This window comes from Caretta caretta, chromosome 1 (genome assembly GCF_965140235.1).
Source record: "Caretta caretta isolate rCarCar2 chromosome 1, rCarCar1.hap1, whole genome shotgun sequence".
NCBI classification, from domain to species: domain Eukaryota; kingdom Metazoa; phylum Chordata; order Testudines; family Cheloniidae; genus Caretta; species Caretta caretta.
In genome coordinates, this window is record NC_134206.1 from 39,974,434 (window position 1) to 39,990,968 (window position 16,535).

General features: G+C 41.3%; 1 protein-coding gene across 5 annotated transcripts in view; it reads left to right on the top strand.

The window, feature by feature from the left end:
• Positions 1-16,535, top strand: part of RNF17 (ring finger protein 17) — a 201,555-nt gene that overhangs the window by 135,423 nt on the left and 49,597 nt on the right. For 4 of the 5 annotated variants that reach the window (XM_048844981.2, XM_075127255.1, XM_075127252.1 and 1 more), the window contains 4 exons: positions 1,810-1,925; positions 6,806-7,113; positions 9,065-9,228; positions 15,046-15,165. In XM_048844981.2, the coding sequence (XP_048700938.2) occupies positions 1,810-1,925; positions 6,806-7,113; positions 9,065-9,228; positions 15,046-15,165 (708 nt within the window). The remainder of the gene's footprint in view (positions 1-1,809; positions 1,926-6,805; positions 7,114-9,064; positions 9,229-15,045; positions 15,166-16,535) is intronic. The other variant, XM_075127254.1, reaches the window with a different exon arrangement.

The following is a 16,535-nucleotide window of genomic DNA, read 5'->3' on the forward strand; positions in this document are numbered from 1 at the left end:
CGTTGCAAGTACACCTCGCAGCAATTAGTGCCTTCCCCATCTTTACTCTTCCAGCTTCAGTATGGTTTATGAAAGACCTAATCAGTACCTTCCCACCAGTGATCAAATCTACATCTCAACGGGACCTTAATTTCATCCTGTTGATGTTCACAGGTCTCCTTTTCAAACCCATGCTGACAAGTTCCATGACCCACCTGTCCATGAAGATAGCATTCTTAGTGAATATCACTTCAGCCAGGAGAGTCAGCGAGCTTGGAGCCATCATGGTGGACTCTCCGTACACCATTTTCAACAAAGAAGAGGTTTCTCTTCACATATACCCCAGGTTTTTCCCCAAGATTTTTTCTGAATTCCACATCAATCAAAGTGTACACTTAATTGTATTTGTCCCAAACTTCCCCGCTTCCACTAAAGACAAGAGATTTCACTCCCTCGTTGTCCGGCATGCTTGACATTCTACATACAAAGAACCAAACCCATTAGGAAATCACTGAGATTTTTTATCACCACAACGGCAAGATCTCGCTCCATGCAATCACAGCATCCCTATATGACGTTCCGCTGCAGGGCATTTGCAAGGTGGACACCTGGAGTTCCATCTACACCAGGGGTGGGCATACTACGGCCCGTGGGCTGGATACAGCCCGCGAACTCTTTTAAGCTGGCCCTTGAGCTCCCACTTGGGAGCAAGGTCTGGGGCTTGCCACACTCCAGCCAGAGCGCAGGGTTGAGGGACATGCCACACGGCTCCCAGAAGCCATGGAGCCAGAGCAGGGACATGCTGCTGCTTCTGGGAGCCACTAGAGGTAAGCACCGCCCGGAGCCTGCACCCCTGAGCTTCTCCCCGCACCCCAACCTCCTACCCCAGCCCTGATCCCCCTCCTGCCCACCGAACCCCTCAATCCCAACCTGGAGCACCCTCCCGCACCCCAAACCCCTCATCCCCAGCCCCACCCCAGAGCTTGCACCCCTGCTCCAGCCCAGATCTCCTTCCTGCTCTCTGAACCCCTTGGTCCCACCCCAGAGCACCCTCCTACACCCTGAACTCCTCATCCCCAGCTCCACCCTAGAACCAGCACCACCAGCCAGAGCCCCCTTGCCCCCCACAGCCCACTCCCCAGCCCAGAGCCCCCTCTCGCACCCTGAACTCATCATTTCTGGCCCCACCCTGGAGCCCACACCCCCAACCAGAGCCCTCACCCCCTCCCACACCCCAGCTTCACTTTTGTGAGCATTCATGGCTTGCCATACAATTTCTATTCCCAGATGTGGCCTTCAGGACAAAGAGTTTGCCCACCCTTGATCTACACATTCACAACAAGCTATGCTTTAGTTCATGCCTCAACTGCAGATGCAGTGATGAAATCTGCAGTATTGGAGACATCTTTGCTACCAACTTTCTCACTCCCATCGCCAATCTGAGCACTGCTTGACAATCACTCACATCTGGAATACACATAGGGACTATCATTCGAAGGAAGAATGGAAGTTACTTACTGTAATGGAAGTTCTTCAAGTTGTGAGGTCCCTATCTGTTTTTCACTGCCTGTTCTCCATCCCCTCTGCTTCAGATCCTGTGGGATTGTGGTAAAAGGAGGAATTGGAGAGACATTGATCCACACTGACTCTAATACCCTGAGTTGGGAGATCGAGGAGGTCTACGGAGCACGTACAGGTCAACAGACGCTACTATGAAGAATTTCTGCACACTGGTGCTCATAGTTACATCGTGTGGAATACAGATAGGGACGAGATCTCAAACAACTTCCAGTTACAATAAGTAACCTCCATATCTTAAATTTCTTTCAGGAAAATGATGGATCTGAACCACTACCTGTGAAAATTTTTTGCAACGATGAAGCAGGACAGCTTATTAATATTTCTGAATATCTTATGAAAAAGGGTCTGGCTTTCAGAAACAAAAGGTATGGATATTCTTTTTCATATTGCATTATTTCAGATCTTCTCCGTTAGGTTACTTCCAAAGTTGACATATACAGAGTGGCATTTGAGTTACTTTTGTAAGTAAAACAAAAACTATTCCTGGGAGAATTCTGCGCCACTGGAGATGCGCAGAATTCATGTGTCCCGCAGAATTTTTTTCCACAGAAAATATTTCTGCCCAAGAAGTGCTGCATTCTGCCTTTTGCCCACCAGAGGTCACTGTTGTGCCAGAACATCCAGCAGCATTAATGCAGCCAGCTGTTCTGGCACCACAGTGGCCCCTGGTGGGGAAAAAAGGCAGAACTGCATCACTTCTGGGGCAGAAATGTATTTTCTTGGGGGGGGGGGGGGATTCTGTGCATGCTCATGCTCAAATAAATTGGTTAGTCTCTAAGGTGCCACAAGTACTCCTTTTCTTTGTGCATACTCAGTATTGCAGAATTCCCCCAGGAGTAGATGTTCATCACAGCACGCTGCCCACAGAGCTGGGTTAGGACAGAGTGGGGTACATGGGGCTGCTGGGGGGAATCACAGACTGGGGTTCAGAATGGATAGTAGGGGGGACAGACTGGGGTGCGGGCTCAGGAGCTAGTGGGATGACAGCATTGAACATGGGAATGGTGAAGTGGGGCTGCAGAGACCCGTGGGGACAGGCGCAGATGAGCCTGAGTGAGTGGGAGAGGCTAGGGGTCAATCAGGGTCTGCATAAGGGAGGCTCCCTAACAATCCCTCTCCATCCCTCCAAAAAAGCCTGTTGTATACTTCTCCCTCCCACACCCAACAATCCTCCAAGTTCACAACCAGGCTCCTTTCCAGCAATTACTTCCTTCTCCCTCAGTTCCTCCATTACACCTCACTCCCCCAAGCCTTTGCACTGCTTCTGAGTGGTGTGGGAAATATGGTTCTGTACTGTAGTTTAAATGAATTATTGCTCAGTCAGGGTGAATTTGATTTAAATCACTAGTCAGGAAGACTCGATTTAATCATGGATTTCTACATAAAAGTGAATTCTTGTTGGTTGTTATAACCTTAATACATATTCTTCACAACTCAGAGATAGATGTGCAGGTTTCATTTTTAGAACCTACACACTATACATTTTTAAAGTGATTTATTTTGAAAACTTTTCAGATTAGCTATATCAGAAAATGAATGATTGGTTATTTCATTTACCAAAGGTAATTGAAGCAGATAGTTCACCTTCCAGTGACTTCATAAATATCTCCAGTTCAACAGGTTAATCATTAATATTTGGAGGATTTTCTTGCCATGCTGTATTAGGAGGAGAACATCGCCAGACAGACATTTCAATTGTTTTATTTAACTAAAACGACAATGTTATGTATTCTGGATTTCTTTCTTCAACAGCAAACATAATATTTTAATAAAACAAGCATATGAATTTTTGAATTTAGTTAAACATTCAAGTTTTTTAAAATCAGGTTTGTTTTTGTAAAAATTGTTTTTAACTAAAATAGTTAAATTAATTATTTTTAAAAAAAATTAAATCGACTGTGTCAGCCAGGTCAACATGAGAAACTTAAAATATTGGCTTCTGCAGCTAACTCAGTCGTCTTCACCTTTATTTTCCTGTTTGTTCATAATGTGGAAAAGAAAAACAAGCTTTCCTGCTTTTTCAGGTCCTAAACAGTTTCTCAATTTGGAATGAATTAGTCCAAAGGAAGAAAATATTCTTTCTGCACCGGCAAAAGAAGCTACTGCTGTTAAAAGTGAGATTATCACTTCAACAGTCTCTGAATCCAAGTGCATAAGTGACTTCCACCAGTTCACTGGTCGGACTTTCTTTAAAACATCAGCAGCAAACATATATTTCTTGAATGGTTCACCCTTAGCTCTGAAGTTTATTATAGTTGGCATTATGGAGGGATGATTGCTGGATGTCCATTTTATAGCCAACTCCTCTTCTTCAGCAGTTAAGGTCTGACCCTGGTACCGAGTATTGAGAATATTTGCAAGAAAATGAGCTGGCGATAGTGCTTGTCCCATTCGTTTTTTTAATGCTTGTAATTTAACTCTGTCATTGCATATTTCTCTTTTGAAGATCTCACTCCAAATTTCAACAGTGTCAGAAATAAAACAGCTATTTCCCTGCATTTTGTTGAAGGCTACAGAAATAGGCTTCAGGATACTCAGCGTGTATTCAACATTTCTCTTAAGCCCAATGTTGAGAACTTTGGCTGTGACAGTGCCATCTATTTTTTCACAGTATTGTTCATCAGATTAGGCCAGTTCTTGATATAGTGCTCAAAACAGTCCACTACTGAGTTCCATCACACGTCTTGATTCCTCACACTTTTTTCAGAGCAGCTGCTACAAAGTGGTTGTTACAGAAGTATTTTTCAATTTCAACAACATTAGCCTTTATTTCTGGAACACTGAAGTCTTTGGCTGGGAGGTGCATCAAATGAGCAGTGCAACTGTATGTTATTAGCTTGGGACTCTCTTCATTTTCTTCTAAAGTTCTTCTCATCTTGGATACATTTGCAGCATTGTCTGTGATCAAGCTGCGTACTAGACATATGAATTCTTTTTCACAGTTTGTTACAGCTTTTTCTGCTACTTCTTGTAAGTATTCTGCGTGCATTTCCCTTCTTCTTTTGTCACACAAGCACATTGTTCCACCCATCAAGACTTAAGTTAACAATTTCACCCTCTAGATCTTTTGCACACTGCTCAATTTCTCTTTCATACACTTTATCCAGCAATTTGCCTGCAACATCTCCTTTGTTGGGTGGACTGTATCCTGGTCTTAATGACTCAACCGTGTTAATGAAGCGTGGGTTCTCAATCATACAGAAAGGAGAGTTTGTTGTTGCATAAACAAGCCAGGCAATTTTTTCATCAATTACCTCTTTTTGTAATCTGCTGGTTCTTATCACCAACTTATCTATGGTTGGTTCTGGATGATGGAGATTTATTTTTTCCTTTTTGCTACAGGTGATAGATATACTGTGGCTCTGTGTCATACATGATGTGACTGAAACAATGTCATTGGCAGATAACTCTGAAACTATAGAAAATGATGGTGATCTTGAAGGTGAATAGTCTTCAGAATCCTGTATGTTGAGGATGGATTCTCCTAAACAAAATAAGTCAATGCAGTTATTTAATTATTATTACCATACTCATTTAATATTACTCATTGCATTTACTGACAGGTGAAAAGGTGAAATTGTAAAAAGATGATCTGCCTATTTCAGCTATTTTTTTATCACAACTGCATCTAAAATGATAGTACTATAGAGTAACAAGTATCTTTTTTCCTCAAACATGAGAATTCAAGAATATTCCAGAAGGAAAGCAGGCAGTCCTTAAGAAAGAAGTATGAAATAAAAAAGTTTACCAACTGGAAGATCCTGCATGTTCAGACACGTTCCTTTCATCATCTTCAACGCAGCTTCGTCCTGAGAAGGAACACGTCTCGTGATGTTGTTTCATTTGGGTAACCAGGCCTTGCATTTCTTTGTTGCACTGTTTGCATTTTGCATGCATGCCTGTCTTACCCACAGGTAGAGGAACTTCATTAAAATATTCCCAAACTGGATCTCTTTTACAGCCTGCTGCCATTATAGGTTTTCCCTTCTAGTGAGAGAATGGTATGGTAGATCTCAAATCAATGAAGGCTACACTCAGACCTCAAGACTTCTGGAATATGCTGCTCAAACAGTTTCACTTTTTCTTCTACTGCCTGTCCCTCCCTTTTCATATTTATCTTCAGACTTCTGCTTTTCCAGATCTATTCTGCCCCCAACAATCTTCCATTCATTGAACTTTTTGAAATTTTGCACTTTTAGAGATAGGTAAGTGATTAACTCTGTGTACACAAATTTGCAGAGGGAGTATGGAGTTGAGGTCTGTTATTTCTTACCTCTATATATTAGTTATATATAACTAGTTAGTTTAAAAAAATAATACCGTTAACAAGCATGTTTTCTCTGGAGACACAAATTCACAGTTTGAGAACTGCAAAACTAAGCATCTCTGATGGTATCTTCTAGACTGAGTCATTGAGTCTCATTGGGTAGATAGAAAGATTAAACTAAATAATCTATACAGAAGCCCCTGGAGCCCCATAAGATTGGGTCCCTAATCCATGAACTATTGGAACTCATTTACAAAACTTTTCTTAAACATTACATGACTATATTTTCTCACACTATAGAATTAAAATTTATAATCTCTATTCCATGATGAGATATCTTTGAGCTATAATGTATCTTAATTAAAACTATCTGATTTAAATAAAAAAAATCCAATTTAAATAAAAATCTGGGGTTTTTTATTTATTTTTTTAAAAAATCATTGATTTTTATCCACCCTGCTCAGAGTTCTGTATTAATATGCCTAATAAGGACTCTGTCTGTCAAAAAAAAAAAAACATTTCCTGAATCTTTTTCATTGTCTGTATTGTTACAGCCATACTTCGGACAGGTATTTTTGAAATAAATTACCAAAATAATTGAAACTGGTGTGATTATATTGTGTTGTTTTGACAAAATATGCAGAATTTTGCAGAATTTTAAAATATTGTGCGCAGAATTTTTAATTTTTTGGTGCAGAATTCCCCCAGGAACAGAAAACTTACATTCTCTTCTGAAAGCTTTATAGACAGATTTGCATTTTAAAATTTACATTTGATCGAACATATTATCAGCATCACAGTCTAATGTACATTGCAGTTACTTATGCTGATGGAGTGAGTATATTTTGATATCTGTTTTGTTAAAATGAATAGCTATAATTTCAAACTTAGATCATTTTTCTTTTTCTTTAGATTACCTTACTCTTTCATGCTTCAGAGTTTCTCATCTTTTGACGTATTTTGTGTTGTATCTGATAGAACTCATGAAATTGATATAAGAGATGCAGATCCTGAGAAACCTCTTGAAGTTCCTTTGAAGCAAGAGAGTCTATGTTTAAATGAGCTGATTTCAGAAACTGAATGTACACCAAAGTGTTTAGTGCCAGAGAAAGAAGTTACTCTTTCTATTAATGAACCTACAGAACATGAGTCAAAGAAACTAGTGCTTGAGTCAAGAATGGATGGAGAATATAAACCTCCAATTATACCTGACATGAAAGAATTTCAGGCTATAATAAGCTGTATTGGAGATGATGGAACGATTTATATGATGCCCAAATCATTAGGTAAGATTTTGAATTGCAAAAAATACATGTTTTTATGGTTCAGTTGGTAATGCTGAGCTAGGAGCGCAGTACTAGAGCATACATGGTCACTGAAGGTGCCATTCTTTGGATGTGACCAGTTCCTTTTGATCATCTCTGTTATCTGTGCAAAAGTAGTCTGTAAGTTAAAAGTCCTTGTGGCATTAAAAAAAAAATCATACACAAAAAAAACCCAACAACCCGGAAGATGACACCTTCTACAAAAGACACATTTCCATTTCTGATTTTTACTTCACAGCAGTCTGAGTGCTTTATATGTGCTATTGGACTTCGTACTTTATCACAGATGTAGAGTAGTAGCTGTCATGCTGCATTTGGGAAAAGAAATGAACATTGTAACACTGCATCTTGAATATCAGGTGAAAATACATCTTAAAGTTTTAGGCCTCTTTGTAAATCCCAGCCTTAAGTAGTTATATGCCCAAATAATAATGACTTTCAGTAGGAGTTAGGTGCTTAATTCTTTTAGGTGCCTTTGAAAATTCCAGCCTAATTGACTCAGTATCTTTCGTATGGAGGATTCTCTGCACCTTGAAGTCTTTAAACCATGATTTGAGGACTTCAGTGGCTCAGACATAGGTGGGAGGTTTATCGCAGGACTGGGTGGGTGAGATTCTGTGGCCTGCATTGTGCAGGAGGTCAGACTAGATGATCATAAAGGTCCCTTCTGACCTTAATATCTATGAATCTATCTATGTGTTTCTAATTGATACTAGTCTATTGCTTATTAAAAATCCATTTTAATCTGCCCAGTGTCCAGAAAACACTTTGTCTGCTACAAAAAAATTAACCACTTGGTTGTCTTAATAAAGATTTTTTTGTTCAATTATTAAAGATCATATTTGCAGATTACAAAATTAGAAATACAGATTTTATAAAATAAAGTAAAATTGATAATCCTCCCTTCCCACTCCCCACAGACCAGATTTGAGGATTCTGTTTCTTTTGCAATAGTTGATATGACTTGTATGTAAAACAATTCAGGGACTTTTGGGGAAACCTGTTAGTGTCAAGTAAGTCTCTAAAATGTCATTGCTACTTCCTCTGGAACTCTTTCTCTCTTTTTGTTCATTGTTGCTGTGTCACAGTTGTATTTGTATCAGCTTCCCCCTTGTTTTGTTAAAATGATACGCAATCACAAAGCCTTATTTTCAGACTCTTCACTTCAGAGAGAGTTACAGAATTAGTTGTTGCTTCTGTAATATTCCCTCTTCAACTGCATTCTTATGTGCCTAAAATTTACTCTGAACGCTTTTGGAAACTGTAGCTCTTCAGTTCACCTGGAGTTCTTCTGTATGTCAGGAAGCGCCGAAGTTTACTGTATTGACTTATTTGTCATTGAGAACTCTAAGCTATCTGTTTGGGAATCAGTTAGACTCTATAAATAAACAAAGAAGCAGTCCTAGATTTCTTTCCAACATGATAGAATCCTGGACTATTTATCCTTATATTCTCAATAATAGCAGTAACTTTCTCAGGGGTGTGGTTTATCAAACTAGATTTCATGTTTTATCCTGATAAAATGTAAATCCTATTTTCTCTTCTTTTAAGAATTTGTATAACTAAGTATGAAATTGGCTTAGAAGTTATTTCAGCCATTGTCATTAGATAGCGTTAGGTGGTTTAAAATATGGAAAATATATTTTCCATAATATAACCTCTTAATTTGCCACTGTTATTCCAACACAATGGAATTATAAGGACTTGCAATAAGTAAGATTCACAACCTAGTTGGAAGATATTTGGAAATTAAAATGTGAAAAGCTGTATAGTTTAACCTCTGTATTATTGTTCTACAGCCCCAGCCTAGTATAACTGTATATGTAGTGGTTAAAACAGTTATTTGCACCTATAAATAATTTGAAATCCATTTTTTGAATTTCATTTTCTCTTTTACCCAATTCTTGTTCAGAAAGTGAACTAAACAAATTGATGACTGATATACAAAATAACTTCAAATGTCTTGGTCTTCTGGAACCATATTGTTGGAAAAAGGAAGAAGCTTGTGTTGTAAGAGGATCGGATATCATGTGGTATCGAGGTAAAGTTATAGAAGTTGGTGGTGGTACAATCAGGGTAAGTTTGATTTTTTTTTTTCTTCATGACAAATGGTATAAGTGAATGTTCATAAAAGCACAAGACGGCCATAATGGGTCAGACCAATGGTCCATATAGCTCAATATCCTGTCTTCCAACAGTGGCCAGTGCCAGATGCTTCAGAGTGAATGTTCAGAACAGGGCAGTTATCAAGTGATCCATCCCATGTCATCCAGTCCCAACCTCTGACAGTTGGAAGTTTAGGGATACCCAGAGCATGGGGTTGCATCCCTAACCATGTTGGCTAATAGCCATTGGTGGACCTATCCTCCAATTCTAATATACCTGTTTTGAGATGGGGTGAACAAACTACATGCAGTATTCAAGGTGTGGGTAGACCATGGATTTATATAGTGGTGTTATGATGTTTTCACTTATCTAGCCCCTTCATAATGGTTCCTAACATTGTTAGCTTTTTTGACTGCTGCTGCACATTAAGCAGACGTTTTCAGAGAACTAGATTCAATGACTCAAAGATCTTTCTTGAGTAGTAACAGCTAGACCCCATCCTTTTGTATGTGTATTTGGAATTTTATTTTTCCAGTATGTACTACTTTGCACGGGTAAGCACTGAATTTCATCTGCCATTTTGTTGCCCAGTAACCCTTCCACCTCCCAGTCCCCATCCCTCTTCAGGGAACCCTCTCACGAGCTTTTACAAAGGCAAAAGGTGGACTCCTCCAGTTAGGAGCAGTAGAACAGGTTCCTTTCCCTTGCAGGGGCAGACAGTTCTACTCAATACTTCCTAGTACCAAAGAAGGATGCCGGTTGGAAGCTGATCTTCAATCTCAGACATATTAACAAGTTTGTGAAACCCCAAAAATTCAGGATGGTGACTCTGGCTACTATAATTACTTCACTAGAGGAAGGGGACTGATTTTCATCTCTCCACCTACAAGACTCCTACATCAATATAAACATACACCCATCATAGTGGAAATACCTACAATTTATCATAGACCAAGATCATTTCCAGTACCAAGTGCTCAGCCTGTCTGTGGGATCTAAGGATATATTCAAAGGTTCTAGCAGTAGTGGCGGTTTACCTTTGGAAGGAAGTAATTGTTGCCTTCCGGTAACTCAAAGACCATTCTTTCAAGGCTGGTCAAAGATCATTCTGTCAAGACACTGCTATCTTCCACCCAGAAGGCCCTTGCTCTGTTTCATGAGTTGGGTCTACAGCTGAACGTAAAGAAATCCACATTAGTACCAGTACAAAGGATACAGTTTATAGGAGCGTATCTGGAATCCGTGACAGCCAGAGTGTACCTCCCTTTAGACAGATTTGTGACTCCATCAGGGCTGGTAGGGACAATTCAGAGGAGCTCTCAAACCACAGTAAGGATCTATCTTAAACTCTTGGGCCATATGGCTGCTTTTACCATTGTGATCAATCCATGCCAGGTTATGCTCTGCTGCTTCCCAAGTTGGTGAGGAATTGTCTATTCTCTGGCTGAGACAAGCTTGATACCCTTACCTGTGTCAACTGTGTCCAACTGTTGATCAAGCACAACATTCCTCATATCCTGTCTCAGGATGCAGGTCACACTTTACACCGTAGCCTGGCAGTTCTGCGCCTCAGGGTGTGGCTCCTGAATGGTTCTTGGGAATAGAGATTTCCTGCTCTACGGCGGTACAGCAGCTGTTATTAAACAGTAGAATAACATCATTTCTCCCTACTTACCCACAGAATTGGAAGCAATTGTCCACTGGTGTGGTCATCAGTGTTGATAGATGTTTGGCTGCGTGCATTCTCTCTGTATGCCACCCCAGCTCTTCGCAGGTAGCTGGCACAGCAGACCTTGAGCAAACCGCCCAATGACCACAAGATCTGTTAAGTCATGAAGGCACGTGGCCAGGTTTATTGTTGACTAAGTATGGTAATAGCGCCTGGCAGACTCTACGAGTATACTAAGACATGTATGCCTTTGACAATGGATGCAGCTCAGTGAATGGTGGGACTTTCCGTTCCCCCCTCGGCTGGCCAAAAACACTCCCTCTGAAATACCTCTTTATACACCTGTTAGCCGACGGCCAAGGATGTTTGGTGAGGTGCCAGCTATGCCCGTTTATACCATCCGTGACTTTAACCGCTAGGATGCACTGTCCCTTCGCGGCGGGCAGCCCGGGCTAGGCTGACGGATGCCCCAAGGTCCTAACCACCCATGACTTGAACTGCTAGAGCTCAGAGCTCCTTCGCAGCGGGCAGTCAATACTGACTGACAGGTGCCCCAATGGCAGCACTAAGAGCCTCTCCACACCCGTGACTTTAACTGCTAGAGCTCAGAGCTCCTTCGCAGCGGGCAGCCAGGATTGACTGACAGGTGCCCCAAGAGTTTGCCCCGTGGAGGCGGCACAACTCAACGCTAGGCTCTTAGTACTCTCACCTAATGGCCAGGCTTTAGAGCCAAAACGGCTGAGGTTCTTTAATTGTGTTGGCTGCTTTACAGTAAACCAGAGAAAACAAGTCAGGCTTATGCATAAATGGTTACCAAAATTTATTAAGCTAGATTCTAATCATGTGGTTACAAAATTGCTAGTGCCTACTTTATTTAAATGTAGAGATGTTACACACACAAACAAGTTACAAAACCGAAGCCACAATCCCAAAGAAAGAAAACAAAGTATAGAGCTCTATTTCAAAATATGTGTACACTAAAGGTAGGAGATCAGGTGTGGGTGCTTCTTACCCTCCTTGCATCTCTCGATTCCAGCGGTGCCAAGCCAGGATCGGTCACTCAATTCCGCGGAAAGACGAATAAGGAACAAGGCGTAGGGACCCTCTTAGCTGCAGAAGCCTTGGGAGGCTGTCACTTATCTGACCAGCAGATAGATAGTGAAAAGCACTCAAAAATCATGGTGCTGTAGGTCCCCTACTTATACCTCTGTACTCCTTTATTCTCTTTCTCCTTTCTTATGCCAAATTGAGGCTGGTCTGTCTGGGTGACGCCAGCTTTCGCAAGAGTAGTTTACACTTGCAAAGGAGAGAAACAATAAGTTTCGACTACTGGACATTTCTTTTATCAGGGTAAATATTTTCCCACCTAGGATGTTGGTGTGTGTGCATCACGCTATTTAGTAGGGGCTAAGAGCCATGTCTGTCACAGGGCCTCTGCCTGCTGTGAGCTTAATCGTTGTATCTGTTCCCAGAGGCACATTGTAGCAGCACACCTGTGCTTTCACAGCTTCAAAGGCTGTGCTGGAATATATGTTAAGTGCCCTGTTCCGGCTTCCTCCTGTGTTTCCAGCAATGCTGGTCGGGGGGGGGGGGGGGGCTGGCTGTCTGGCTACAACACCGATACAAACAAGTTACATATTGCCCCTCTAACATAGCTAGGTGCCACTGTCTGACGTACCTAGGTGCCATCCATCACCTTGTACATGTTGGTTCGATCGAAACATCTCTATCCATCATGCTGTCATTCTGACCTTATCTTTAAGATGGGTCAGTGTGTTTCTGTTATATTTGGGGGAGAAGGGGTTGTACCATACTTGGTATCGGGGTGTTCCTTCCAGAATGTATTTTTGTGAGTGTCCTGTGCCTGGCCTTTTTTAGGAAAGTGTGTGTTTTTGCAATACCAGCTTTGTTCTTGCCAGGCTCTGTGAGCGTGTCCCTTGCTGACCTTGCTTTATATTAGCAAAGCTTTGACTACTACTTTAGCCCAGGTCTCAGGCCTCATACCAGGCCACTGATAAAGGGCTTATGTCTCAGGCTCTCTTCCTACTACAGTCAGTACCTGCATCCAGAATCAGTTCCCCTTTCACTCATCCTAAGCTACCATCAGATCTGATGTGCCGCTTGGCAGTACTACCTTCAATTCTAGATCCTGTTACAAAGCCTCCCTCTTTCCATCCCCCCCTTCAAGGGATACTGCTCAGAAATCACCTGAAGTGGAGCACCTGTAGGGGCACTACTTGAAGAAGGAAATGTTACTCACCCTGTGCATTAATTGAAGTTCTTTGAGATTTGTCCCCCTATGGGTGCACCACCATGCACCCTCCTTCCCCTTTTCTTTGGTTGTTCTCTAGAGCAGTGGTTCTCAATCAGGGATATGTGTACCCTTGTGGGTACGCAGAGATCTTCTGGGGTACATCAACTCCTCTAGGTATTTGTCTAATTTTTACACCAGACTATATGAAAAGCACAAGCAAAGTCAGTACAAACTAAAATTTCACACAATGACTCATTTATACTGCTCTATATACTATACACTGAAGTATAAGAACTATATTTATATCCCAGTCGATTTATTTTATAATTATATGGTAAAAATGAGAAAGTAAGCAATTTTTCAGTGTTAGTGTGCTATGACACTTCTGTATTTTTGTCTGATTTTGTAAGCAGGTAGTTTTTAAGTGAGGTGAAACTTGGGGGTACACAAGTCAAATCAGACTCCTGAAAGGGGTACAGTAGTCTGGAAAGCTTGAGAGCCACTGCTCTAGGTGGTGACTGAGTAGAGAAGGAACTGAAGGTGGTTCATCCACACAGCCTTGTGTAGCCTCAGTGTATGCCATGAGGAAGCACAGGATAGGTGAACAGGCCGAATGAACTGCTAACTAAAACTCTACAGTTGAGAGCATGAGAGGCATATATGCATCTGAAATGCAGCACTCATAAGGACACACATCTCGAACTACAGTTACTGCACAGGGTGAGTAACATTTCCTTTTTTTGGTTTTGCTGGCTATAGTAAAACGGCTCTCCTAAGAGCATAGAAACTTTGTAATTGTGGCTTACTTATGGATTTCTTCCTCTCTTGAATGTGGTCACCTTTTCAAAATAAGTAATCTATTTTTAAAAAGTAAAATGTTTCATAATGATCATATCCTGAATGAATTGCTGATATTACTATTATTGTGTTTCAATGTATGTTCTCCAAGTAGGCATGTTCCTTTTATCTGACCCCTAACTTTTGGCATGACTCTTTGTCTTAATGATAGTTAGCCTGAACTATCTATTCAGTTCTTCAAGCATTTATCCTTATGTATAATGTACTTTAGGTTGTATATATATTCCATGTGCCCAGGACTGAAGAATCTTCTTTAGCAGTGTCCATGTAGTCCATGTATGCACCCCTACTCTGCTCATGTTCTGCACCAAGGGAATAAAGGGGGGTGCCAGACTGCTACCATCTTAGTTCTTTATTACCGTTTGTGCTGTAGGACAGAGCTTCATTGTCCATGCTGACTTTTTCCAACTTCACACTATAAATAGTTTTTAAAGTTGTTAAAGCCTCTTAGTTCTGAGTACAGTTAGTTAGGAACTAGCTTACTAGGGGTCTGGTTCCTTATCTTGTCCCACTCCCAAAACAGCTCTGCTGGGAAACTGCTACTGTTTCCCCTCGTTCCCCCGACCCTCCAGTAGTTATGGGGAGTATGCTAGCGATCCCTGGCTTTAAAAGCTGCAATAAGTGCTACAAGATGATTCTGATCAAACTGCAACAACACCTGTTTATAGTACTCAGGGGAAGAACATGTCCCTTTCAAGGGCAGTATCTGCAGGTCATTCCTGAGTAAGACTGAACAGTCTAGGAAATTTAGGTTCCATAAATTTCTCAAGAAGGAAGCCATGAAGGCAGGAACAACGTCTGTCTGGGGAGATTCCCCCTTTACATCAGCCTGAAGAAGGTATGGGTGGCCCTTGTTCTTTGGACCCAACCCAGCCCCACCTCCAGCTCTGAGACACCATATGTTTTTTAGAGAAAAGAAATTGACTGTTTACCAGAGAATGATTTTGTTCTAAGAAGGAGCATTTTTAGAAAAGTAATTTTTCAGACATTTATTTATTTTATATAGGTGCAGTATGTGGACTATGGCTACATTGAGAAGATCCCTCAGTGTCATCTCTATCCAGTTGCGTTGTATGCTGACATACCTACATTTTGTATACCATGTCAGCTCTATAAAACAGTGCCAGTGAGTAAACACTAAATTTGAAGACTTTCAGTAGTTACTAAAATTAATATACTAATTAATAGTACATGGAATAAAGGATACTCTTGTACATCAAGCCAGTATTTGGGAATTCAATTTTGAGTTCACAGTGATAGTTTGTAGCGTTAGATATTCACTTATAAGAATGAACTTGTTGACTTTTGTTTTCTGTATTCTAAATATGTAATTTAAGTGCCGTTTTGTAATTATTTTGTATTCACAGGCTGCCTAAAAGCAGAAAGAGTGAGTGATTCATTTAATAGTAGGATTGGAAAGCAAAACAGTTTAGTTTAAAGCAATTCTGTAATCTGTTTCAATCTATATATAACAAATGGGTTCAAAAATAGGGCTCTTAAGCTAACAACCATCTGGCAGGACAGCAGAAATCATAGAATCAGAGAATATCAGGATTGGAAGGGACCTCAGGAGGTCATCTAGTCCAACCCCCTGCAGGACCAATCCCCAACTAAATCATCCCAGCCAGGGCTTTGTCAAGCCTGACCTTAAAAACCTCAAAGGAAGGAGATTCCACCACCCCTTTGGTATCGCATTCCAGTGTTTCACTACCCTCCTAGTGAAAAAGTTTTTCCTAATATCCAACCTAAATCTCCCCCACTGCAACTTGTGACCATTGCTCCTTGTTCTGTCATCTGCTACCACTCAGAACAGTCTAGAACCATCCTCTTTGGAACCCCCTTTCAGGTAGTTGAAAGCAGCTATCAAATCCCCCCTTATTCTTCTCTTCCATAGACTAAACATCCCCAGTTCCCTCAGCCTCTCCTCATAACTCATGTGTTCCAGTCCCCTAATCATTTTTGTTGCCCTCCGCTGGACTCTTTCCAATTTTTCCACATCCTCCTTGTAGTGTGGGGCCCAAAACTGGACACAGTACTCGAGATGAGGCCTCACCAGTGTCGAATGGAGGGGAACGATCACGTGCCTTGATCTGCTGGCAATGCCCCTGCTTATACATCCCAAAATGCCAATTGCCTTCTTGGCAACAAGGGCACACTGTTGACTCATATCCAGCTTCTCGTCCACTGTAACCCCTAGGTCCTTTTCTGCAGAACTGCTGCCAAGCCATTAGGTCCCTAGTCTGTAGCGGTGCATTGGATTCTTCTGTCCTAAGTGCAGGACTCTGCACTTGTCCTTGTTGAACTTCATCAGATTTCTTTTGGCCCAATCCTCCAATTTGTCTAGGTCCCTCTGTATCCTATCCCTACCCTCCAGCGTATTTACCTCTCCTCCCAGTTTAGTGTCATCTGCAAACTTGCTGAGGGTGCAATCCACACCATCCTCCAGATCATTTATGAAGACATGGAACAAAACCGGCCGTAGGACCGACCCTTGGG